This window comes from Vulpes vulpes, chromosome 6, assembly GCF_048418805.1.
Source record: "Vulpes vulpes isolate BD-2025 chromosome 6, VulVul3, whole genome shotgun sequence".
In the NCBI taxonomy this organism is placed as follows: Eukaryota; Metazoa; Chordata; class Mammalia; order Carnivora; family Canidae; genus Vulpes; species Vulpes vulpes.
In genome coordinates, this window is record NC_132785.1 from 73117466 (window position 1) to 73142142 (window position 24677).

Below are 24677 nucleotides of genomic sequence, written 5' to 3' on the forward strand. Positions count from 1 at the left end.
CCCCTTCTTCCCTCAGCTGGGCTCGCGCCGCGCAGCCGGAGCAGCCAGTGAGAGCAACATCCTGGAAAGAGGGGGGAGCACCGCCGCCCCCCAAAAGGGAAAAAAGGCCCCACCCTGACACGTTTTGCTGTTTGCAAGTCCCTCGCACGCCCCCCGCACCTCCTCCTAGCGCTCGCTGCCCCCCCACCCCAGCCCGCTGCGCGCACATCAAAGCGCCTCTCCGCCGCGCACAGTGGCCGCGGCTCACTAATGGGATTGCAGGCTGGTGCCTGGCTCCGCTGCTGCCGCCGCCGCTGCTCGCGCTGCTGCTGCCGCCGCCGCCGGAGCCCAAACCCGAGCCCCCGCCAGCTCTCGCCCAGAGCCGCCGCGCCCGGGGGCCGAAGCCGCGGCGATGATCCGAATCTTTCCGGATTTCAGCGTGCAGGTGACGGCCGCGGCGGCCGGCGGGGCGGCCGCGGGGGTGCCGGCCGGCGCGGGCATGGGGAGGGCCGGCACCGCGGCCAACGGCACCCCGCAGAACGTCCAGGGCATCACCTCCTACCAGCAGCGGTGAGTAGTCCCGCCTGGGCTGGGATAGTGCCCCCGCCCCGGGGTGCTGGGGTGGGACTCACTTTGCCTCCTGTTTTATGCGTTACAACACACAGGCACATCGTCAGGGCTTACTTTGCTTGCTCCTCGTTCTATGGATGAGAAAGAGGAAAATAATTCACAATTCGGACGGATCGAAAGGCACTCCAGTGTACTGGCGAAGTGAAATCATCCTTTGCCCTCTGCCTGGCCCCAAATCCAGAACCCCAGCCCCGTGTAGCCTAGGAGTTGCAGCGAAGTCTTAGAACACAGCACAAGGTGCTTTTGCAAAGTTTGGGATCCCAGTCCCCTTCCGCGGAATTTCCTCATGCCTCTGCCGGGTGCGGACCCGAGCTGACGGGCAGCCTGGGGGGGGGCAATTGATCACCGGAGGCTGATTGATCATTTGTTTCCAAACAGAATAGGAACGATTTTCACGTGTAGCTGTAGACTTGGAATTCTACATAATAGTGTTATCATGTCACCTGTTACTACAAGGAAATACAGCATGAAATCCGAGTCTCCTCGGCGCTGTTAAGTATTCATCTTAAATGCATTATAATGCAAATGCGTAAGATTCAGAGATGCGAGTTAGGAAGCAAATTTTACAAAGTTAGGCTAGGTGGGTGAGAAGGAAGTTTTAAAGTATTACTTGTTTGCATTTCTCCCAAACAGCTATATATATATTTAAGTAAATATATACATATATATACTTAAATAAAATACAGTTGTGATATTGAATTAGTAAGCATTCTTTGATTCAATTAAGAAAGAAAGGGGTTGGAGGGATACCACCACCAACAGCCCTAGAACCCTAAAGTTTTTCCTTAAGGACAAGTTGTGATCTGTCAAGATTTTATTAAAAAAAATGTAATCCACAAAAATGTGCTGAGAAAAACTAACAATGTAGTATGAAAGGTAAGCTTCCCATTTGTGGGGCTCAGTTTCATAGAAGATGGAAGAAAAAAAAGAACACATGAAAGTGTGAAATTAAATATTTGTGTTTCCCAGATTGCACACGATTAAATATCTGAGAGATTTGCCAATGGCATTTAACTTAAAATATACACAATGCATAATTCAAATAACAGTTCCTATTTTTACCTTGTATTTCAAACTTCATTGATTTGAGAACCTTTGATTTGAACCAACAGTGTTTAAACTGAAAAGGTTAAGATAATCTATCACTGCCATATTTTGTGCTTTCTAACCAATGGCCCAGCGACCAGAGCAGATTTTGCATAACACGCTGAGTGTTTTCCAAGTTGATGCCCAGTACTGCAAATATTCTGTAGAAGACTTCATTATATGCTCTGAGTACTGTCGGAAGTTTTAAAAAGAGAGTCTTGAGAACAAACTCAAACACAGGCTATTTCTGGTCAAAGAGATTTTTAAATCTAAATTATTTTAGTCTTGTTTTCCGTGATTACAAGAACCTACAATACAAAAGATCTGGGAATCTTTCAAACATAAAGGACTAGAAAAGAATTAGATTTTTCCTTTTCATGGTTCAGGTAAGGGTGGTTTTTTTTTTTTTTTTTTTTGTTTGTTTGTTTTTCTTTTTTGTTTTTTTGTCACTTACAAAACATTTAAATGACAATATAATCTGGTGGTCACCTTAACTAGGAAGTGCAGGCAATAATTACAATAATGTGGTCTGTGAAGTAGGGAGCCAAGGGTCAGATATGTCAGATGGCCTTTGGACAATTTCAGAGACCTCCAACTAATCCATAAGATATAAATTGGGCATAAGAGGTGGTCCTGAATTTTCAGCCTTTAGGTTTTCTCTCAGAGTGTTGGTGTCCTTCACCACAAAGATCTTCTCAGGGCCAATTTCCCCCACAAGTCAGGAGCCTCCGGGGGTGATCCTCCACATCTCCCACTCCAACACTGAAAGCTCCACTGATGCCTTCCACCTTCATCTTTGAATTTGGGCTACTTTATCATGTCTCTGAATCTCAGTGTGATCCTAAAGACTAAAGCTTTAAAAATAGTCAACCCTAAACTTTAGCCTTTGGGATGTATTATTTCCTTCCTCTCTTCTATGTCCAGTCATATTGACAGAGAGAAGGTGCTAGCTGTGAAAGATGGAGCTTTCTTTGGTTTCATTATTCAGATAGGATGACACCTGTTACTGCCTTTAATTTTTGTTACTCTGGGGACAGAGGAGTGAGCCATGTGAGGCAAGAAAATCATTGGCAAATGTTTAAGGGAGGGTTTGAGTCATGAGTCCCAAGTCCTCGTGTCCTCTGGCACTGCTTCACCAGGCCACCAGCATGTTAGGCTTTAGACACTAGGAGGGGCAGACTTGGTTTCCACTTCAAGACCTGAATGTGTTTGCTAAGGTGAACGGTGACACATCATTTTACCAAAGTCTATATTTGCACTGAGTGCTTTGGGGGAGTCTGATGAGGGAGTGACAGGAGTTGGGGGCTTTTCAAGTTTAAGAGTGGCCTGTTGGGAGAACACAGCTTCTCTCATTTGTCATCTTTGGGCAGGAATGCCCCAGGCTGGCTGTCCTGAAGCCAAAACTTCCAACTGGCAACTTTTCCCCCTTCCCCGCCAGCCCCTGTGGATCTTGTACTCAACACTCTCCACTTCAGTTCATTTTTCAATCACTCTCATCTTCTACCTGTAGAGTGTACTCCAAAGAGAACTCAAACACCGTCACGCAGATTAAATGCGTCTGCCACGAAAAACACTTGTGTTTTCGAAGTTTGCAACCCTCGGCCCCCACTTTACTGGAGCGGTGGGACCCAATGGGACCCCTTCTCGGGTCTGTTTTTTCTGAAGTTTAAAGTAGAATGCGAAGCCTCCCACAGGACTGATGTCTTCCGTGTGGCTTTCATCTATTCGAAGTGGAAATGCGCTGGGAGTCCTTCCTGCCTTCCTGGTTGACACATGGCTGAGAAGCTGCCCACACCGGGCAGAGAGGTTTAGGGGAGAGGGCGCTCTGGCCGGAGCCTACCAGGTACTAGGATTCCTCCCCTGGCCCCTGGCCCTTGGCCCTTCATGGAGTGGCCCTTCCCCTAGCCCCTCGCAGAGCTGTAAACCGGGGGAGGGGCGGGGCGGGGTGGGGTGGGGGGAAAGAGAGCGCTGGATGCAGAGGTGCCAGGTCCCAGGGGCCAGGTGGCACAGGCGTTCGTGTCCAACTGCGTCGAAGCGCCCGGGGATTCACCTGTGAACCCCGGGGTCTGCAGGCACGTCTGCGCGTGAGTGATGCGGCTGTTGCGGCTCGGGAGGCGTCGGTGGGAGCGCGGGAGCACCGAGGTGTGTGCAGCCGCTCGCCCGCCCCGGGGCTCCCGGGGCTCCCGGGGCTCCCGCGGCCGCCGGCTGGTCTGCGCTCCCGCCCGCGCGTGTCTCCGCGGTCTCGGAGGCGCTCCCGGGGCGCCGTCCTGTGCGAGGCCGCTCGCGGGGCCTCCCAGTTCCTCTCTCCTTTTCCCTGGTGGCGATACTCCTGAGAAGGGAAGTGTTGGAAACTGCAACTGAGTGGCGTTGTTGCGCCGGCAGCCGAGCTTCCCAGGCCCCCGAACGAGGGAACGAGGGAGAGAGAGAGAGGGAGAGAGGGAGAGGGAAGGGGGGTGTGTCTGCGAGCGCGCTCTGGAGCGAAGCAGCTGGAAAATGCCCAGAAATACTTTCACAGCGGCCGAGCGGGGCCCCCGGTCCTCGCCCTCCGCGCCCCTCCGGCCCGCGCCCCCCGCCCCGCCCCGCCCCCCGCCCCCCGCCGAGGCGCTGTGTGCCCCACCTGCCGCCGGCCGGCTCCGGGCGGGGGCGGGGCGGGGGCGGGGGCGGCCGCGGGGGTGTGGCGCGCGCGGGGCGAGGACCGGGGGCGCGGGGCCCTGGGCCGGGCGGTCCGCGGGCCGGCGCGGCAGCCTCCCCCCCGCCCCCTCCGCCGCCCCCGCCGCCGCCGCCGCCGCCGGTCTCCGCGCTGGGCATGTCTCGGGAGCCGAAGCGGCCCGGGCCGCGGGGGCTCTGCGGCGCATGGACGGCGGCGGCGGCGGCGGCGGCGGCGGGCGAGCAGGGGGAGGAGGAGGCGCAGGCGGCGGAGGAGGCGGCGACCTGCGGCGAGAGGCACCGGCGGCGCGAGGGGCCGGGCGGCCGCCGGCGAGGCTCCGGCCCCACTACTTTGCCGTAGCTCCCAGCCCCAGGGCCCGGCCGCCGCCGCCGCCGCCGCCGCCGCCACGGCCAGGGCCAGCGCCAGGGCCCGCGCCAGGGCCAGGGCCAGGGCCAGGGCCAGGGCCAGGGCCGCCGCCGCCGCGCACGCCCGCACTCACTCCCGCCACCCACGCACACGCACACCCCCGCCCTCCCCACGCCCCCCACCCGGGAGGGGGGAGCGAGGCAAAAAGTAAGAGAGGAAAAAAAATAGCAGGAAGATGGCGCCCACCAAGCCCAGCTTTCAGCAGGATCCTTCCAGGCGAGAACGGTAACACTTTTCTGTTTATTGAACCTGCCGCCCGGGCGGCTGCCCCCGCCCCCGCCCCGCCGCCGCCGCCGCCGCCGCCCCCGCCTCGCTGGGGGGCCCGCTCCGCCGCCGCCTCCTGGGCCGCGAGCCCGCCGGGACCTCGTCTGCGGCTGCGGCTGCGGCTCAGCGCTCGCCTGCGGTCCCCGCGCGCATTGTCCGCCGGCGGCGGCTGCGGCTGCGGCTGCGGCGGCGGCGGCGGCGGCGGCGGCGGCGGCGGCTGCGGCACCGAGCGGGCTCCCGCGGCGGCGGCGGCGGCGCCAGGCTCTGCGAGCAGTCGCACCTCCTCGGCTCGGCGAATGGAGTGACTCGCTGACAAAAAAAAAAAAAAAAAAAAAAAAGAAAAGAAAAAGAAAAAGAAAGAAAGAAAGAAAAAACAAAAAAAAAAAAAGAAAGAAAAAAGAGAGAAACAAGCAAGAAAAAAAAAAAAGAGAGAGAGAGAGAGAGAAGGGGCCGCCGTGTGACGAGGAGCAGCAGTGAGGGCGGGGGCCGGGGATCCCCGGGGCCGCTTCAGGTCCCTTGGCAGCTGCTCTCTAGGAAGGAATGAGGCTGGGGAGGGGGAGGGAAGGCAGGCGAGAAGGGGGAGGAGGAGAGGAGGAGGAGGAGGAACCGGAGGAGGAGGAGGAGGAGAGGAGGAGGAGGAGGAGGAGGAGGAGGAGAGCAGGAGGCGGCGGCGGCCGGGGGCGGGAGCGGGGCGCGGGGCGCGGGGCGCGGGGAGCGGAGCGGAGCTCGCGCCAGGCCCGGAGTGGGTCGCGGAGGGGCCGGCTCGGCGCGGAGCAGCTAGGCCGGGCCGGGGCACAGGGGCGCGCTCGCCGCCCCCGCCGCCCCCGCCGCCCCCGCCGCCCCCGCCGCCCCCGCCGCCCCCCGCCGCCCAGGCTGCGCCCTCAGCCCCGGCCACTCGCGGGCTCCTTCTTTGCCCTCCTTGCCACTCCCCCGCTCCTCAAAGAAAAAAAAGAAAAAGGAAGAGGAGAACCCTCAGATCCGAATTAGCGAGTAAACAGCGAGACTCGAAATGCGCCAACAGTTGGAACGTCTGTGCCCCGTTAGTTACCGTTGGGGGAATCTGTGTTTTAAAAAGTTCCTGGTGAGAATCGCATACCCAGGCGAGGGGCTCAGCCGAGCATGTCTGTTTGAAGTTAGTTAAACTAAAGCCAAAGGAAAAGGGAGTTTGTATTCAAAATACCCTTGGCCGTCCCACGTGAATGGCATTGTTAGGTTGCAGAGTAGCTGAGCACCCCCCCCCCGCCCACGTGGTTTCCCCTCCTGCTGTCCACCCAGCCTACTTTGTTCGGAATCCTATTTGGTATTAATTGGCAGCATTAATGACATTAATTGCATATAGCATATTGGTTTGTGCAAAGTATCTTCTCTGTTTTCGAAGAGGAAATGCCCAGTAGGAAGTATGAAATGTTGTTACCCTTTGCTTCATGAGGAAAACAAATGCTGTTAGATGTATGCCCCCTCCCAACTTTCCTCATAGTACACCCTTGAGTGAACGTGAGAAAAAAGACAAGGGAAGTCCACAGTAGTTGCAAGATTTAATTATTATATGGGTGGTTTTATTTTTGGTACAATGTAGCATTTAACCTATTGCTTACTTACATCAAGAGAGGTAAGAGATTTAAATACGCTATTTATTAGGAAGCTTCAGTTACATTTTTGCTTATTTCCTTCGTACAGTAGAGTCCGCAAAATGGTCAGGGTGAAGGAAAAAAAAATTTGTTAGGGAGGTACATAATTGACTAATTCTAAAGTCTGGGTAATTTCAACATAAGTCATATACCTGAACGCAAATCACACATAATCCAGTTTTTAAAGATGTTGAATGTGTATAGCATTAACTGTCTGACAAGTCATACTAGCTGAAAGGAATATTCAGTGTTTTATGAAGAATTCACATATTAAGTACTTTGCTCTTGTAGATAGAAAAATTCAGAACATTGTGCACGTCTTCTAATAATTATTTATTTAACATGGCGATGAATACTTTTTCAGGTCAGAAGTTTGTAATTGATTTTCTTCCTCCCTTCTATCCATCCTTCCCCATCCCCAGTTCTGTTGGTAGTAAATGTATTTACTGGGATGGCCCCAGTAATCTCTCTAGCAGAGGCCTATTTGTGTGCCATTTTGGGAATTTTTCTGAGATAGGAATCTTGAAGATAGAATTAATTTCTGGAGGAAACTTCATAGCCTGTGCATGAGCGCGTTCTTTATCACCTGTCTCCATTTGGCATTCGAAGAAGGTAAATCAAAGTGCGCGATTTGTTATTCTGCTCCACTTGAGAGCTGAACTAAATAACACTTGGTCTGAAATTCTGATTGAAGTTGTAGGAGGATATACTGTATTTAATTTAATGCCCTTTAATAGCATCTTCTTGTTCAGCTCGGATGCTGTCATTTTAAAGGTTGGATCTGAGAAGGTTTAACCTGTAGGGAGAGGGAGGAGTAATAGCGAGGTAGGGGGCAGAAAGAGAGAGAGAGAGAGAGAGAGAGAGAGAGAGAGGAAAGAAGGAGTTACAACCTAAATGTTTCAAACAGTAATAATCACAAACTTGGCCTGTTATCCAAACAGTTGTTTTATGCCTGGAGGGTTCATTTTGTTATTAGGGCTTTAAATGCTCTTAACACTTTAAGTGTAAACATTACACATGTTAGTTGATTTGGTTTTGTAATGAGAAATGGGACGTTAGATGGTTTGTTCAGGAGGGGGCTGTTTTTCATAGTATTTGCTTCAACTGAGTAGAGTCATTTCACCTTTTTGTTCACTTTGTGCCTAGAACTTGTTGGTTCGTAGTAGGGTTTCTCTGTAACAGTCGAATGCAAATATGTTTATAAAAGATGACTTTCTGTGAACATGCTTTAGGTGATATCCTCCCGTTTATTTAAAAAATGGTTTCCAAATCATTGATTTCATAAAGGCATTTATGGACACTGCTCTTTTCTGCTTTTCAGATACACTGGTAATCAAAAACTTACCTAGGAAAAAAAATATTTTTGGAAGTGTCTTGTAAATTTATAAAATAGCTGACCTGAGTTTAGTAATACAGTACAAACGTCATTTCTTTCTGGTAATGTCGCAGAGTAAATTTTGGAGAAAGAAGCTTCTTCTTAATGATGTCTTTGGTTACTATTTGGCACTGCTTAATATTCTCTCTTACACACAGGAAGAACCCGAGAGCCTGAGAGAACAAGCTGCAAACTTTGTATATTTAAACTTGCTTGATTTTTCTTTAAACTCCAATAGGCTGCAAATTATGTAGCACTACCACAGAGTTTTTCCACTATGTGGATGTATAACCAAGAAAATTAGACAGATAGAAGTGTCAAGCATGTGATGTGCTCATGCTGGTTTGCAAAGCATATTCCAGTCATACAAGACTTTTGGTTTAAAAAGTGAAGGTGGTGGTGGAGATATTTTTGGAGGTATTTCTTTTTACGTTGTAAGCTTAAACACAGAGTGATAAATGATGATATGCATTGTCTAACACTTGCTTATATATAAATAGCTCCACAAGATTGCTTAAATGATAATCGAAAATATGAAATAGGATGGCCTTCATATCACAAGGCCAAGGGTCTACAAATGGAAAAACTGAAATAATGAAATATTTCCAAGGCAACAGACTGTCAACAACAACGGTAATGCATGGGCATATCATAGAACCACCAGAGAGGATATTAGATCGTATAGCTCTGCAGCCAGGAGTTATAATGACCTTTATTATGTAGGACCCTCCCACATTACAACATCTTTCCATAGTCCCAATTTCTGGTTTGTGAATTGAGAGACAAATAGCTGCTCCAAATCTGGAATATGCCAGTTACTAGATTTGATTCATTACAGGGAGCCAACTTGACATCAACATTACTTGATGCTTTTGGTTAAAAAAAACAAACAAGAAAATGTTACATGAGGTATTTTCAGCATCTAATGGTATTATGAGTACAGATTTGGTCTCTAGATCTTTGCATATTCTTGAAAATATGAATTTTATTTGGCCAAAAGTTATGTGAGATTACTATCTCAGCAATGAACTGATAAGAATTGCATTGTGATTTAAATATAATCTGCACATTGGAATGGATTGACATTTTTAGTGATAGGAAGTTTGATTTCCCCCCTGAAATTCTACACAATGGTTGCCCCGACAATAGAGCTATTTTATGGGAATTCCAGAGTTTACATGAACCCCTCAATACTTCTACTGAGTCCCAGATCTTAGTCTGGATGGAATCCAGTGGCATGTTAAAATTGCATCTGTTTGAAATGGGTCCTCATGCCCAGAATCTCCTGCTCTGTGGTGAAGTTTTCTGTGACAAGATGCACAGATACATACTTTTGTAAAAGCAGCGCTTTTGGGGGAGGATTTAGGCGGTATCGCTTTCATTTAGTTATTTTTAAAGCTGTAGAGCTTTATATCTTATGAGATATTTGTGGGGGATATGTCACAAATATTTCTAAATCTCTCCTAGTAATGTTTTTCCCTATGAACTTTCATAAATGCTTTACTATTAATAATGGCCCCAGTGTAAACCTTAGTCTGTTTTTGTTTTCCTATTTTTCCTGCATTCCCGTGGTCCTCTTTCCTGCACAGAATGCTGCTTTTGCTACATTTAAGGAAAATTAAGCACACATGAGAGTAGAACTGGCCCCTCCTATTTTGTTTACAAAAGCTATTTTTCTTATAGTGTAACTTTTCATCATTTAAATTTTTGAAAATTTTGCATTGCCTAGGCCGACGATTTAACTTCAGGTATTTTATAGACATGCCTCAGTTGTTTATGCTAGATAAGGCTGAAAGTTAAAGGGTTGGTATGCTGAAAATTTAGTTGATTAGTTGGTTAAATATTAATTTAAAACTGTAAATGCTACCAAAATTGCATATAATGCAATATGTAAAACTTTAAATATTTAAATCTGTACTAATATTTAAGTCTGTACTTCTAAAATTTATGGGAAAATTCAGTTACATCGCTTTGCATTTAATGATGTTAGTATTTTCACAGTAAATAGTGGGCCCCCCCCTCCCTTTTTCCTCACTGGGCAGTGTAATAAACCAACTGTAACTGAATGGTATTTTTACTGCTCTGGGCCCCATTAGTGTGAATAGGATGTTTGCACTATTAATTTTGATAGAACCTTACATAGTTAGAATAATTTGTAGTAATATTAGTAATACTACAGTGCATAAGCAGGACATAGCTTAGTAAGAGTAAAGAGATTATTGCTATATCTGACATGACTAGGGTAGTGACAAGATTAAACGGCACTTGAAGTTTTGTCTGTATACCTTTCTAGAGTATAATGTTTTGGTGAATTAATAGGAATATTTGTGCTCTTGTGTACAAAATCATGAGACACAGGATGAAAATCGCATATTACTATGGCTCAAAGTGCTCATGGCCTTCGACTATAATTATTGACTAGTTCATTCACGCAGTCTTATTTATTGAGCCTCTACTATGGACAATCATGACTTAGGGCAGAAATGGTCATAAATAATACTCTGTAAGAGCAGTTGTTCTGGCCATAGACTTGCCCTTATACTGGACATGCAAAATATTATAGAGAGCCAGAGAGAATGTTATAGAGAGCCATATATAGAACACCCTTTTCTGCAAAAGGAGAAAGTGCAGAATTCATAGAAATATAAATAAGGGCCCTCTATCTCTTTTGATTTTTGTTTCATGTTCTGGTTGGGGTGGGCATTCAGGTTGTAAAATATTGTAACTAATGACCGTAAAATGATTAGAGGCTCTTGGAGGAAAGAAAGAAAAGATGCCATATAAATGTGAGTGAAAATATACCCGATTTTTAAAAATAATCTCTGATGGGACTAAAAAAATAGAAATAGATCACACCTGATAATAATAAACATTTATTGGACACTGCTATATATTTTAGGCCCTGTATAAATACTTCACAGTAATTTTCTCTGTGGCCTCCCCTTGCCCCCTGAAGGGAGGTGCTCATATCCCCACTTTCAATCCAGAAAATAGAAACTAATCTTCCCAAGGAAGGTAGTAGAGTTAGAGATTGAATTTAGGTTTGTTTCTGTAGCAGTGTACCTTAACAGCAATGTGCAGGTGTTCCGTCTTTGGATTTTCCAGACTCAGGGGTTTCTGTACTAATGCCAGAGAGCTCTTGTGGCAGGAAGACCCCGTGCACTATGGATCGTGAGTTAGATCTCTGCTTCTTGGTCATTTATCAGATGTTTGGAGAACTTCAGAAATACAATGTTTATAAGTTAGAAGAGGGATGAATATTTAAGTTATCTTCCCTCTACTCTTTAACATTCCAGTAGTTTTGAGGGCAAGCTCCACAGCTGTATATACTTCAGGGACGATTTTTGATGGAATGGTTTTAGAAGAATCGGTTTGCTGTGTACACATAGCTCTTTGGTCATAGATGGTGAAGTACTCAGGGACCTCTTTTCCATGGGTGTTATCTATGCCTCAGAGTGTGCCACAGTTTGTCTAAAGATTACAGTTGAGACATTTTTATTTTGTGATCGTTTTGCCACTGAGTGGGCTGAGGCAGCCTCACAGCCTTTCTGAATAACACTCTTTGGTACTTAACTGTATTTCTGGATATTATCTTTTGAAATATATAAGGACTCATACAAGTTGGCCTCCTGCCAAATTATCTGGCATTATAATAATGATAGCAAGCATTTATATAGCACTATGTGTCAGGTACTAGTCTAAGGGCTTTACATATATTAATTAACTCATTTAATTAAAAACTTGTTAAAAATGGACCACGATAAATACATAAATGATAAGTTCTCATTATTTAGTCCCTCTTCCCCTGTGGGCACACACAGACACTTGTGGCATCTTCAAGAAGAGAGAGTCTTTGGTAACATTTTAATTTCTCTAAGGCCAGGAATCTTAGGGGTTGTTCTGGCATGTTCTTTGACAAAAGCTATAGCTTGGGAAACTTTGTAACATCTGACACCATTACTGCTTATTGTAGAATGTCTGCTAGATTTGAAGTAGTGGACAAGCATGTCCCATTTATCTTTACGTTTTTGGCTGTAACACTGTCAACCAAATAGCTTAAAAAAAAAAAAAAAGGTATAGTAGGAATTTCAGACCTTGAAAGGACTAGATAAGCAGTGCTTGAGTATTTGTGGGTGAAAGAATTGAGTATTTTACTTGTGTATTTTATTAAAATATCCACTTTCACATTCAGGAAATCTCTTGCTTACATAAAGAGTAGGTTGCCTTATAAAATGTTAAAAAGGGCTCATTTAGAGAGATGTTTTGCTAAAATATTGAAGATAAAAAGCAGCAGTCAATAGGAAGTATAAGTGAAAAATAGGCTACAAAATTTAAAATAGCATTCAGATCATCTTAAAAGAAATTACTTCTGATTACAGTATTTTATTATCATCAGTATGCTAATGCAGAATTAAAGGGCTCTGACTTGGGTACCTAGGTTATATATAACATTGAAGCTTAAATCTTTATCACATATTTTTGAAGGTAGTGCCACATAGCATTTTAAGACCACTTTGTGGAATCATAGGTCATTTCAGTTATATTCCATTACTTCTGATAGAGTCTTTTTTATTTATAAGATTTATAAGAAGAATTTTATTATAAAGAAAAATATAATATTGGATTAAGGGTCATCTTTATATGAATATACAGCAAATCGACACCCTTTTACCCTCCAATCTATGGAATTTTCTTTTTGCCATGTCAACACTACAGAAAAGGATACTGGTTCTAAACTTCATCCAGAAGCACTTTACTCAAAAAAGACTGCAGTTACTGTGGTAGGGGCAGATGGAATGACTGAAATGGTTTGCACAACCTATCTCTCTGGTAGAAAATGGAGACGTCAAAGAAGAAGGGTATTTTAGTAACTAATATGTATTGCGCTGATTGAGGGAGTATTTTTCCTATCAAATAATTTATTCCTCAGAATCTATTTCTGAAAAACATATATATTCTATTCATATAAGAAAAGGATCATTTTTTTTATTGCACAAGATTCTGTGTACTCTGCATGATTTATATGTAAAACCTACATATATACCGTTTACAACATAACTTACATATAAAATACAAATCGGACCTACCATGTTTGTATTATATCCACCTAAAATGCAAAAATATTTCAAAGGTATCTTGAACATATTATAAATGTCTTACTTTAGATCGAGTTAAATTTACATATTTGCAGTGAATTGGTGACTTTTTTGTTTTCCTAATGCTGTAAGGAAAAGTAGGCTCATCATTTTTTTTTTACACATTTTTATTGTTCTGTGTAAATGTAATTTGTTAATCCTGTGAAATTTGTCATAGATAAATTTGCTTGGATTATCTTGTCACCACCGTATCTGCATTCTTTTGTTCATTGCTTATTCATAATTTAACAGTCTGGCAGTGAGCCTTTTTGGGATGCTCACAAAAGATATATGACCTCTACCAGCTGCTACTATAACCTGCAGAATGCACAGCAAGACATTAGAAACGTGAGGATTCCTCTACTGATTAAAGTGCTCTTCATTTAAACAGTCTGTTCATAAGAATCTCAGGAATCTCTTGCTACCAGCAGTTTTGATTTTTTTTTTCTTCCTAACAAAATTAGTTCTAACAATTGAATCTTCATTTGGTATGATTTTTTTAATAGGTGATGCAAAGAAAACTAATTTCTTGAATGCTTTTGCTTCTTTATAACCAAATACTCAAAAATTTTCTATTTGGGCATGGTAAAGTTATCCAGAAACAGTTCTATCAGGCTTGGAAGAAGAGAGAGTAGAATGGCAGTGTCACATCCTAATCTTAGAAGAAATGGTTGGTTTCATCCTACTTGAATCCAAGCACTTTACAGTTTGTATTCTAAACACCCTATATGATGTGGTATGTGGCAGACATTAAAAATAGAATGTTACTTGAAGTGTAACCACATCTTTAGGTTTTCATTATTCTGAATTAGTTTAGCATATGAATTTATTCTCATCCCCTCTCCACCCCTGCCCCCCCACCCCCCGCCCCCAAGAAATCAGCAGATCAGTTTATGAGTAATGGCTAGTTTTTGCCTCTCTTCTGTGCAGGCATATGATTACGGTTCAAAATAATTCATTGCTAATCCATGCAGTATTGGTTCATCTCCATCACTCTGTTCTGTGATTAGAGCCTCAGGCCTGCTGCCTTGCTTTCCGCCCTGATTTTCTTTAACTGCAACCCTTGTTTTAATATAGTTCTGTAGTCACCACTGTCCTGCTAGCCCCTCTCCATCCCTCATATATATCGATTGCAGTAGATTAATATTTATTTGAAGCTATTTTTCAGACTTTGTGAAAAATGTATTCATTTCTTACTGTGAATCTTCATCTAAAGGGAGGGGGAGAGGGAAGATGTAGGACTCAGGTATGCAACTTCCTATAAAGTGAAGCTATTGCTTTTCCGACCTTCACTCTTTGCTCTAGTCACTGTTTGTTCATTAGACACAAATCAGGAAGCTTAATTTCCTTGAAAAAAAATTTAGACTAAGCTGTGATGTTAACAGTTTAACTCTTGTTTGTAACAGTTCTAAAATGGCTTTCAGCATTTTCTGAGCACATACTGTAGTCAGTGAAATTACCATAATATACATTGATCAGCTTGCATTGAATATTTCCAGACAGGGACACAAAGCTATCATTTTCCTTAACATCAAAATTTGCCAATTTCACCAGAAGGTCATCTAACAGATTTTTTAAAGACTTTGTTTCAGATCTCAGTAGTCCAGTGTTCCTTTTAATAATTACTTTCGTCTCATTGTAGCCGTGTGTTTGAAAGTGTAGGTCAATGAGGATGATTGCATTCAGAATTTCATGATCTGTGTAGTGGAACAAATTGAAAGCAAAGCCTGTATCAATCACTGTGAAGGGAGGGTTAATTGTTACCGCTTCTCAAGCCTCTGGACAGATAAACCAGTAATGAAATACTTATTGCTCTGATATGTGAATGCTGAAGGATGAAACAATGGAAACAGAAGCAGTCTTCAGAGATAACCAAAAAGGCAAAGAAAAAAAAAAAAAAAAGATAAACCGGATGAAAGTATGAAACTATGTGCTGCATTAACTCTCTTAGAAGTAATATTGTTTTTAGCTTACTACCCATCTTTTTCTGGCAGGTTAGGGCAGTATCATATATCAGGTTGCTAAAGCCAAATAAGAATATAAATGGAAAACCCTCTTTCTGTAAAAATAAAAGAACTAAAAAAACACAGTCCTGTGCTTTATATGAACTCTGCATATTTTATAAAAATATTGTTTGAGTTACTATTTAAGGTTTTCTCCCTTAAAAAACTAGTGATGCTACATATGTTAAATATTATACATGCATAAATGGCTTAAATTCCAGAATGTTTTAAAGGATTTGTTATCTTTGAAGAGATTTTGGAATCACTGGCCCATTGTAGACCAAAGCATTGAGAAAATTGTGAAACACATAAAGAAATAGTAAAATAATTAGTGTTGCAAAGAAATCATGAGATTAAACACATTTAACCATTTCTTCCATATGAACTTAACATTTAAACATCTGTTAGTTACTTATATGTTGAAATATATGCAAAAATATTTAGCCAAATTGAAGTCTTAGGCCCATGACAATCATCTCAACACAGTGGGTAGTTCTGAAAATTAATGAGAATGATAATACTGTAAAGACTGTTCCAGAGTTTGCCCAAATTCATTATCTAAGACTCTTGTTAAGAACATCTCAAAGAATTTTAACCAGGAAAATATATTAATGGTTCAAAAGCATTTTCAAAACCCTGAATTATAAAAGTATAATAGAATTATATATGCAAGAGTTATAGTTAGCAACACAGATAGCAGAAGACATTATGATGGCATATTTTTCCACAACCTATACTCCTTTTGTACATGGTTTCATATGTAGGGTTTAATCTCCTACATTATTTTTGTTTGTTTTGGAGGCAAGAAAATCAGGATCATTTAAGAAATAAAATGGATTCCTTCCCATTCATGTAGGGAAGCTGATAGCTGTAAAAAGTTAGATGTGTCTTTTGGCAGTCATTTTGTATTTGATACAAACAGCTACTAACAAGCTAGAACATTTTTAGGAAAAAGAAAGAACTATCCCACATATTTTTATTTGTCTTCAGAAATTAAGAATTTCCCAAGGCCTGTTTCTGCACAGTACTGGTGTAGCTGCATAGAAACTTAAACAAATGATAGGGGCATAGTCTTTTTTATGACAGTAGCACCATCCTCCAGCTAATGTGGTTGTGAATATTGTAAAAATTAACGGTAATAGTAATACTGTAACATCTTTGAATCAGGATATTTAAACTGCTATTAAAATACACTAGGGTATAAGTCAGTAGAGAGCTCTGAAGTATAGCTGTACCAAAGGGTATCGACTTTGGTGTTCAACAAATGGCAGGCAGAAAGCAAGGAGAATTTCTTTACTGGGTAATAGGTATACACTTAACACAAGGACCTATGAATATTGAGATTGTCAGGGCAGCACATTATGAATTACCACTGGGCACTTGCTGGTTGGGTGCTAGTAGAACAGCAGGTAATGGCCTAAATCCCAGTCACTGGTTTTGGTCCTTCATTATCTTTATCGGAAGTCATAGTCTACACACGTCTTTTAACCATTTAGAGCCTTACTTTCTTCATTAGTATATTAAGTTACTAACATTTCCTTCCAGCTTTGAAAATCTATGACTAAATGATTTGAATTATTTGAATATATGATAAGAATAATGAGTTGAGGTCTGTGGTTGGGTTTTTTTCTAATTGCATTAGTATTTACAAATATTCATTATTTATAAAGCTATTAAAGTTTTTAGATCAAAAACAGTGCTTGTCATGCAGGTATCAATCAATGAAATATTGGATATTTAAATATTTTTCTTCCACAAAAACATCTTTGCATGGAAAATTTTTATTACAAGAATGTCCAGAGAGACATTGCAGTGGAAGCTATAGGCTATATTAAGTTATATTTTAAAGTGACATATTATGCACATGACTCAAGGTAGCACTAAAGAAAAATACTAAAAGTGTTTAGCGATAAATACATTTGTTGGTTAAATTCAATTGAGAGGTAGGACAACTGTGGAAATATTTGAAAACCAGATGATATACCACAAAGAAGGAAGTTAACAATGTAACGTTTGATGGACAGGCGAGCACTTAGGGGAATAAGTAATCTCTGAAAATTTTGTGTGTTCCTAAAACATTTATAAAGGAATAAATTTCTATAGTGAATTATTTGCCCAAACTACAACAATTATTTCTTTCTAACCTTGTTTTTCTTTTTAAACAATTTTTTTAAAAAGATTTTTTTATTTGAGCGAGCTTGCAAGCATGAGTAAGTAGAGGGGCAGGGGGAGAGGGAGACTCCACACTGAGCAGGGAGCCTGATGCGAGGCTCCATCCCAGGGCCCTGGGACCATGACCTGAGCTGAAGGCAGATGCTTAACCAACTGAGCCTCCCAGGTGCCCCTCTAACCTTGTTTTTCAAAGGAGCTTTCTTATAATTCTTCTCTCTTACTTGAAAGGGTGAACTCATTCATTTAGTGTTTGTAGTATAGACAGATTTAAATGTTTATGATTGGATAAGATTACTTCTAAATAAATTAATAACTTTTTAAATAGATGTATCATTTAGTCATTTATTATTTCCTTTTAAAGTTTCTAATTAATGATGTTAATAGATATTACAAGTATGTTCTTATTAGGTAATTAACTTTTTTTGCCTATTTTCTCTCTTTATATATTATACCTATATTCTGTATATTATCAGTAAATTTAAGAGTATTTTATCCCCTAACACTATTTTATGCTTAATTGTCAGTGATAATTTAACACCATTAATAAGGATATTTTTTCCTAAAAACACTCTGTTCCTCCCAAGATAATTTTCCATTTTTCTCTTATGAAAATACCCAAGAGAATTAAAAAACCATAGCATAGTCTAGACTGGACTTCTGTAACTCCTATTTGAAAACCAGATGATATACCCTCTTTGCTCATCAAGATCTTACTTTCTCAAAGCTACTGTTGGCTAAATGTTGGGAGGAAATCTGATTAGAACAATTTACATTTAGGAATGAAGTTATTTTCATTTTTCAAAAGAAGCCAGTAATGCTAAACAAAATTTCAGTGTATATTAGAACATGGAGAATCTTTAGGGTGCCCTTGTCTGTCTCTCCACAGCACACATATGTACCCCTTCCCAAGAGATACCTTTAGTCAACACCTTGAAATTTGTCTTCTGAAAATTTTATATCTCATTGTGACATTGTTTTTAGAAATGATACACTACTTTTCTTAGAGTATAAAAAAGGCTAAATATCATGAGCTGGGTTAAACACATGTGCTATATGGATTCTCATTGGTAACATTTAAAAAAGCAAGTTAAAAGTCTCTCATGGTGATAAGAAGCTACCACCAAGTAAAGAAATTGAGAATTGGGTGGTATGTTGTGACACTAAGATTGGAAGTGTCTGCTCAGTGCTGAAGTAGAATTTAAGTGTGAGATTTATAGATGGCTGCAGAATTCTTGTAGAAAGGAAGCCGCATCAAGTGTTTAGAGTTGGGTTGAACAAAACCACAATAGACTTCACAGAATCCAGCCCCTGGCCTGCTTCTCCTGTAGTCAGGTTCACTTACCAAGTCCAATTCCAAGGGCAGAAATTACCATCTAACTGTATTTTGCTGTTACTCGTTTGCCAGCAGCATCTGTTCCTTACATGGTCACAAAGGCTTATGATAAGCTCTGACTGAGTGTAGCCTCTCTTGACTTACACTGGAATTTTTAAACCCATGGTCCATCAATGTTATAGCAGTCAGCAAATGGGCTTTAGGGGATCTGAGAGTCTCCGGAAATGGCATATTCATACATTTTTATCAGTTACTTAAAGGAGTGTATTTTCCCTGAAAAATTTGTGTCAAGAATTGTGAAGTGCCTGAGATTTTACCCTACTTGCAAACTTAGTAAGTTAGCTTGCCACAATTTAATGGATATTGGTAGAAGATGCAATATCCTGAGATTGGAGACAGAAAAGTTTATTCCAGCATTAGCAGTAGCAGGAGTATCAGAGTTTAAGGCAATTCCCTAATCTTCCTACGAAGAGGGCCACATAATACCTGTGTATGTAGTAGGTTGTGTTACAAGAGGAGTTCGAACTTAAGGAACCTGAATTTTTTACAATGGGCAGTAAATATGTCTTCCCTTTGCTCTGGAGGGAGAAACACTAGCTCTATCCTCCAAGGCTGTTTTCTATACAAATAACCTCAAATAGATACTCTGGTACAAAGGATAGTTAGTGCTTTGCCTGCAAGATGTGCAGAAATGAAAGAGACTAGTCTTTCAGGAGTCTGTACCATTGTTACGGTGATTATTTGGAAGGATGAGAGGGAGTAGTGATGTAATTGTCCTATTGTTTCACGTTTCTTCGAGCTTAATGTAAAATGAAATCAACTATTTGAGAGAAAATGACAAAGATTTTAAATATGTAGGCTTCCCAAACTTGCGTATGGTGCTGTACATCAAGCTTATATAGATTCAGTTGATTCAGTAATGGATACGTCCTTATAATGTTAGTATATTAACATTCTCATACTTTTTATCACAGTTGACTTTTGTCCTGTTTATAAAGTATGCTCTCTTACTGGTTTGCTCTGTTTATCCATAAATTTTAACTTTTTGAGAGTTCACTTTGTGTCTTTGCATTAGGTCATTTTAAGTTTCTCCATAGCTCAGTAAGATAGGTTCTGTCAATATCTCCGCTAAATAGTTAGGGTCACAGTAAGGTTTTGGAATTGGGCTAAAGCTTCAGTCTGTTGACTTACTATATAATAGAGATGGCATTCTTTGACCATGCCAGCTTCTTTCTGATTTTGAAGAATTGTTTTCTATTTTCCTTCTGTCTTCTGGGGCTTCTTCATTTTCCCACAGCATTTTCCTTTTCCTGCCTCATAATGTTTTTACCTTATCTGTACCCAAATCCTCACTCCGTATGGGCCTAGCTGATGCTATAGGTCTCTTTTTACATACTTCATTTAAATACCTCCCATGGACTTGTAAGTATTGAATCTTTTTGCACCCCCACATTATACTAAATTAGCACCGTATCTTCTGATTTTGTAGCAATCATATCTGTAAAGCTAATTATTACAATTACAACATAAACAAGTCAACCAAAGTTTTACAGGTCATACCTAGCTTTGTAGTAAGGTAGTACGTTATAGATTGTTATAAGGAGATTATGATCTTGTTTAGCAAGTTGTAATCTATAGTCCTATTTCCTGCATAGTTTTTATAACATTCAGTTGTGAACAGATTTACATGTTGTGAGGTTATTTTTTAAATATTTTATTTATTTGGGGGGAGGGAGGGAGTGAGAGGGAGCAGGAGCCAGAGGGGAGGGGCAGAGGGAGAAGGAGAAGCAGACTCCCTGCTGAGCAGGGATCCCCATGTGGGGTTCCATCCCAGAACCTTGAGATCATGACCTTCAAACAGAAGGCAGATACTTAAACAATTGAGCCACGCAGGCACACCTAGGTGTTGTGAGTTATGGTGGCTTGGGTCATAAAGTATCCCTATCTTTTGCATAGCATTGCACTTTTGTATATACCATCATTTTTTGATATAGCTCACTTAAAAGGTTTGGTTAAAATGACTGTGGCTTTTGGTCAATTCTGATCCAAATGTAAATTAGAAGATCACATCCAATCAGTGCCTTGGTACTTTGCTTTCCCATTTTCTAGTCTTTTAGCCTTATTTTAATTACTATAATTTAATAAAAATTTATGAACAAAACATATCTAATAGCTTACAAGACCACTCTGGCCCAAATATTCTGTAATTATTCTCTGCAATGAGGATGTTTACATAAATGTCAATAAAATATCTGGAGATCATGCTAAAAAATCAAACTGGAAGGCACTCTTGAAGAAATGACAATGGAATGTAGAAATTGTCTCTCTGTTGAGAGCAGATTCATCATCAGAATCTATTGTTAAAATTCTAAATATCCATAACCAGTATAAAGGACCATTAACCAAAATGATGGATGATGAAGAAATAAATTATAGTTTCTTGTGTACTTGTCTTTCTACATAGATTGTGACCTCTTTGGAAGGGAAGAAATCATCATCTCCCATTGTGCATGCCCAGTGGTGAAACACATTCCTGGAACAGAGTTAATGAATGAAGGAATGAATGAATTCCAGTTCTAATTATGCCTACTTCATATTTACAATTCATCCCAGGTAGTCCTTATATCTGTCAAAAATCTACAGCTGTACTTTGCATACCTCATGGTTTCTGGTCTAAAAAAGAAATTAATAGGGCAAAATAAGTGTTTTACAAATATAAATATTTTACCAGTGCTTAGAAATTTCTAGTGTATTCTGGGTTTCGAAGTTGAATTATTTCCATTGTCTGGCCTGTAATCCCTGAAGATTATACCTCTATAACTCTACAGAGAGTGGTTTTAAGTGTAAGATGTGTCACAACTCTCCATTAACCAAGGAACCAAGAAAATTTTAATTACAACCCAATTTATCACTGACAGTTTCTTTACCTCTAAACGATACTACCAAATAGATGAATTCTGGAGCAATGGAATGTTTCCCATTATATTAATATTAAACCCATTTTGTAGTTATAATTTCATAAAATTTGAATTCTATTAATTCTATATTTCACAAAATTGTGCCTATAATAATTTAAGTTGATTAGACTAAAACTTAAAAATTCAATCATGTAAAATAGAACAGATTACAAAAAGAATTGACATTTTTCTAGGGATCTCTCTTCTACTAATAGCCTGGTTCAGTCATCATGTGGCCATCTGTGCATAATACCTATAACAAAAATCTTTGCACAGAAAACCTCCTGTAAGGATATCCTGAATAACCATGATTAATTTAGCTCTTTACCACGGTCAAGTAATAGTGGCGAGCACTGTTACTTTTGTACAAGCCAGTAGACAGATAAAACTTGATAAATTTGTTTGAACTTAACATATATAAAGAAATGAAATAATTAATGACTCTAGGGAAAGAATGGATCAGTAGTTCAAATATACTTATTCCTTTATTTCTTTACTTTGAACATTGCTCAGTTTCTCCAAAGTTTATTATCTGTAGTTACCAAATTTTGTCTTTAGTACATATTATCCATATTCAGATATGCTGATGTGTATCTTGAAAAATTTTTAGTATGACGTTTAACTACAAATTTATTAATACACAAGAAACACATTCAGCTCTCTGAAACCAAAGTAACATCTGAAATGTTGATGTATATACTTAAATATGTTCAAACACACACACACCTACATGCATGCAGGTACACACACACCCTATGCAAACAGAAACAGAGCCCTACTCTATAAACACAGACATTTTGTTGAGTGTTAATCATGAAAAGTCAGTGTAATGGGCCAAAGCTTTCCTCTTTGCCCAAAGAGAGCACTGAGTTATAGAAACACATATAACCATGCATGGCTGTTTGGTGTGGTGTCCTGACATGACAATGATTTTATTTTGTCCAGATCTACTCTAGCTTCTCAGCTCTAAATGAAAGTGTCCTTCTACCTTAATATCTATTTAGGAAGACTACTCTCTTCTGAAAAAAGCAGAGTATCTCTGGATTATGCTTTTCTACCTGGAAAATTTGAGCAACTACACATATGCCTTATAGTTTTAATAGTAATATTTTAAGTATTGCTGCTTATTGCATAATCATTATGTGTCAGATGCAGTGATAAGCTGTTTGACATATTATCTTAATTTTCTAAACATTCAGGGGTACCTGGGTGGCTCAGTGGTTGTCTGCCTTTGGCTCAGGTCGTGATCCCGAGGTCCTGGGATCAAGTTCTGCCCTGGAGGGAGCCAGCTTCTCCTTCTGCCTATGTCTCTGTGTCTCTCTCCCTGTGTCTCTTGTGAATAAATAAAATCTTTAAACAATTTTTTTCCTAAACATTCGAATTTGTTACTTTGTTGATTTCATCTTTGATATCTTTAAGTGTTGCTCATTTTAAGCATTTTATTTTTTATTCCAGGTATTTATATTGCATTTGTGTCTCATAGAAATTTTGAAAGCTACAGAAATTTCATTTTGGTTTCACCAGGTCATGCCCTCATTTCTTTGGGCTGACTTCTTTCAGTTTGGGGAACGTGTACTCCTTAATCCCGGATTTGGTGGTAACATCACGGTAAGCATTGTAGGCTTAGGGAATTTCTCATTTTATTTGGTTTTATAGGTTAGGACATTTTGTTGCCTAAATGTAGTGCCTATAGCTTTTGAATCATTGTGCTTATACTTCCGCTTCCCACCCCTAGCTCAGCACTGGGACGTCTGGTTCCACTGTCATATTCTGGCCACTCTTCTTGATATACTCCTTCTCAGACTCACTCAGCATTTCCTTAAACATACTTCAATTCCCTTAGAGTTGAGCCTTTCCATTTTCAAATTTGTCTCCATTTTCAGAGGTTTATTTCTCTCTTTGAAAAATCCTGTGACCTCTGTTCTCTACTTTTCTTATTTCTTGTTATCTTATAAATTCTTTAAAATGACAGTTCTCCCCTGAAATAACTGAATGCTTCCAAAAGGGTTAAGATGTTCTTCCTCACCCAACGAACCTACCATTACCTTCAGTTTTTCTTAGCCAACTGTATCCTGCTTCCTTGTATACTTCAGGCCTAAGGTGAGCTTCTACCAATATACATTTTCAGTCTTTATCTCCATAATCTCTTGACAGCATTTGACACTACTGGTCACCCCTTCCTTGTGGAGACATTCTGTTCCTGTGACATCTGTGATGCCATGCTTTTCTGGTACTCCACCCAGCTCTCTTTTTGTTGTCCAGGGTTCTGGCCTTGTTGTCTACTCATCTCATTCTGTACTCCCTACAGGAATCTGCCATGCATGCCCATGGCTTTATAAAAGGGAACAGAGATGCTGACAACACAACAGTTATTCATCTTCAACCAGGATCTCTCCTGATCTCTAAGCCCATATACACAGCTGTGGATTGCTCACAGCCAGTCAGTTGTCACTGGGGCACCTCAAGCTCAAAGGGACCTGAAACTTAATTATACAGTGCTTGGCATATATAGTATGTGTTCAGTATATATTATGTGTCAGTTGAGTGAGTGATAAATAAATAAATACATGGGTAGGAAGTGTATCCTTAGAATAGGCTCATGTCAGCATGTTGATGGCGATACTGTTATCTTGCTCTGTCAAACTATTGACACAGAGACTCTTAACTGCCTTGACCATTGAAATTTGTTTTGACTTTCTAATCTCTCTTTCGACCTTCTGGTTTCCAGAAACACTGCTTATTTTGACGGACTCTTGAACACCTCACGTTTTTATGTTTCTAAACTTTTGCTTCTTATGCCCCAGAAACTACAAATTGTTTATTCCTAGACTTGGCCTGATTTTTGACAGGGGATACATGCTATTTCATAGGTGTGTATGTGTGTGTGTGTGTGTGTGTGTGTGTGTGTGTATGTGTATGTATGTACATGCACGCTTTAACTGTAGTTCACATAAAGACTCCAAAAATGAGTAATGACCTTGAATCTAGTGTTAAGGTTGGAAAGTTGCAATAATCTAACCTTTTAGGAAACTATATTTACAT

The 24677-nt window shown here is 41.0% G+C and overlaps 1 protein-coding gene across 13 annotated transcripts in view; it reads left to right on the top strand.

The window, feature by feature from the left end:
• The first annotated feature begins 265 nt into the window (after window positions 1–265).
• The window catches only part of NPAS3 (neuronal PAS domain protein 3), an 832714-nt gene continuing 808302 nt past the window's right edge, over window positions 266–24677 (top strand). For 5 of the 13 annotated variants that reach the window (XM_072761395.1, XM_072761397.1, XM_072761398.1 and 2 more), the window contains exon 1: window positions 4816–4993. In XM_072761395.1, the coding sequence (XP_072617496.1) occupies window positions 4944–4993 (50 nt within the window). In that variant the 5' untranslated portion in view covers window positions 4816–4943. Of the gene's footprint in view, window positions 550–4802; window positions 4994–24677 lie in introns of those variants that run through there. The other 8 variants (XM_072761390.1, XM_072761391.1, XM_072761392.1 and 5 more) reach the window with 4 other exon arrangements.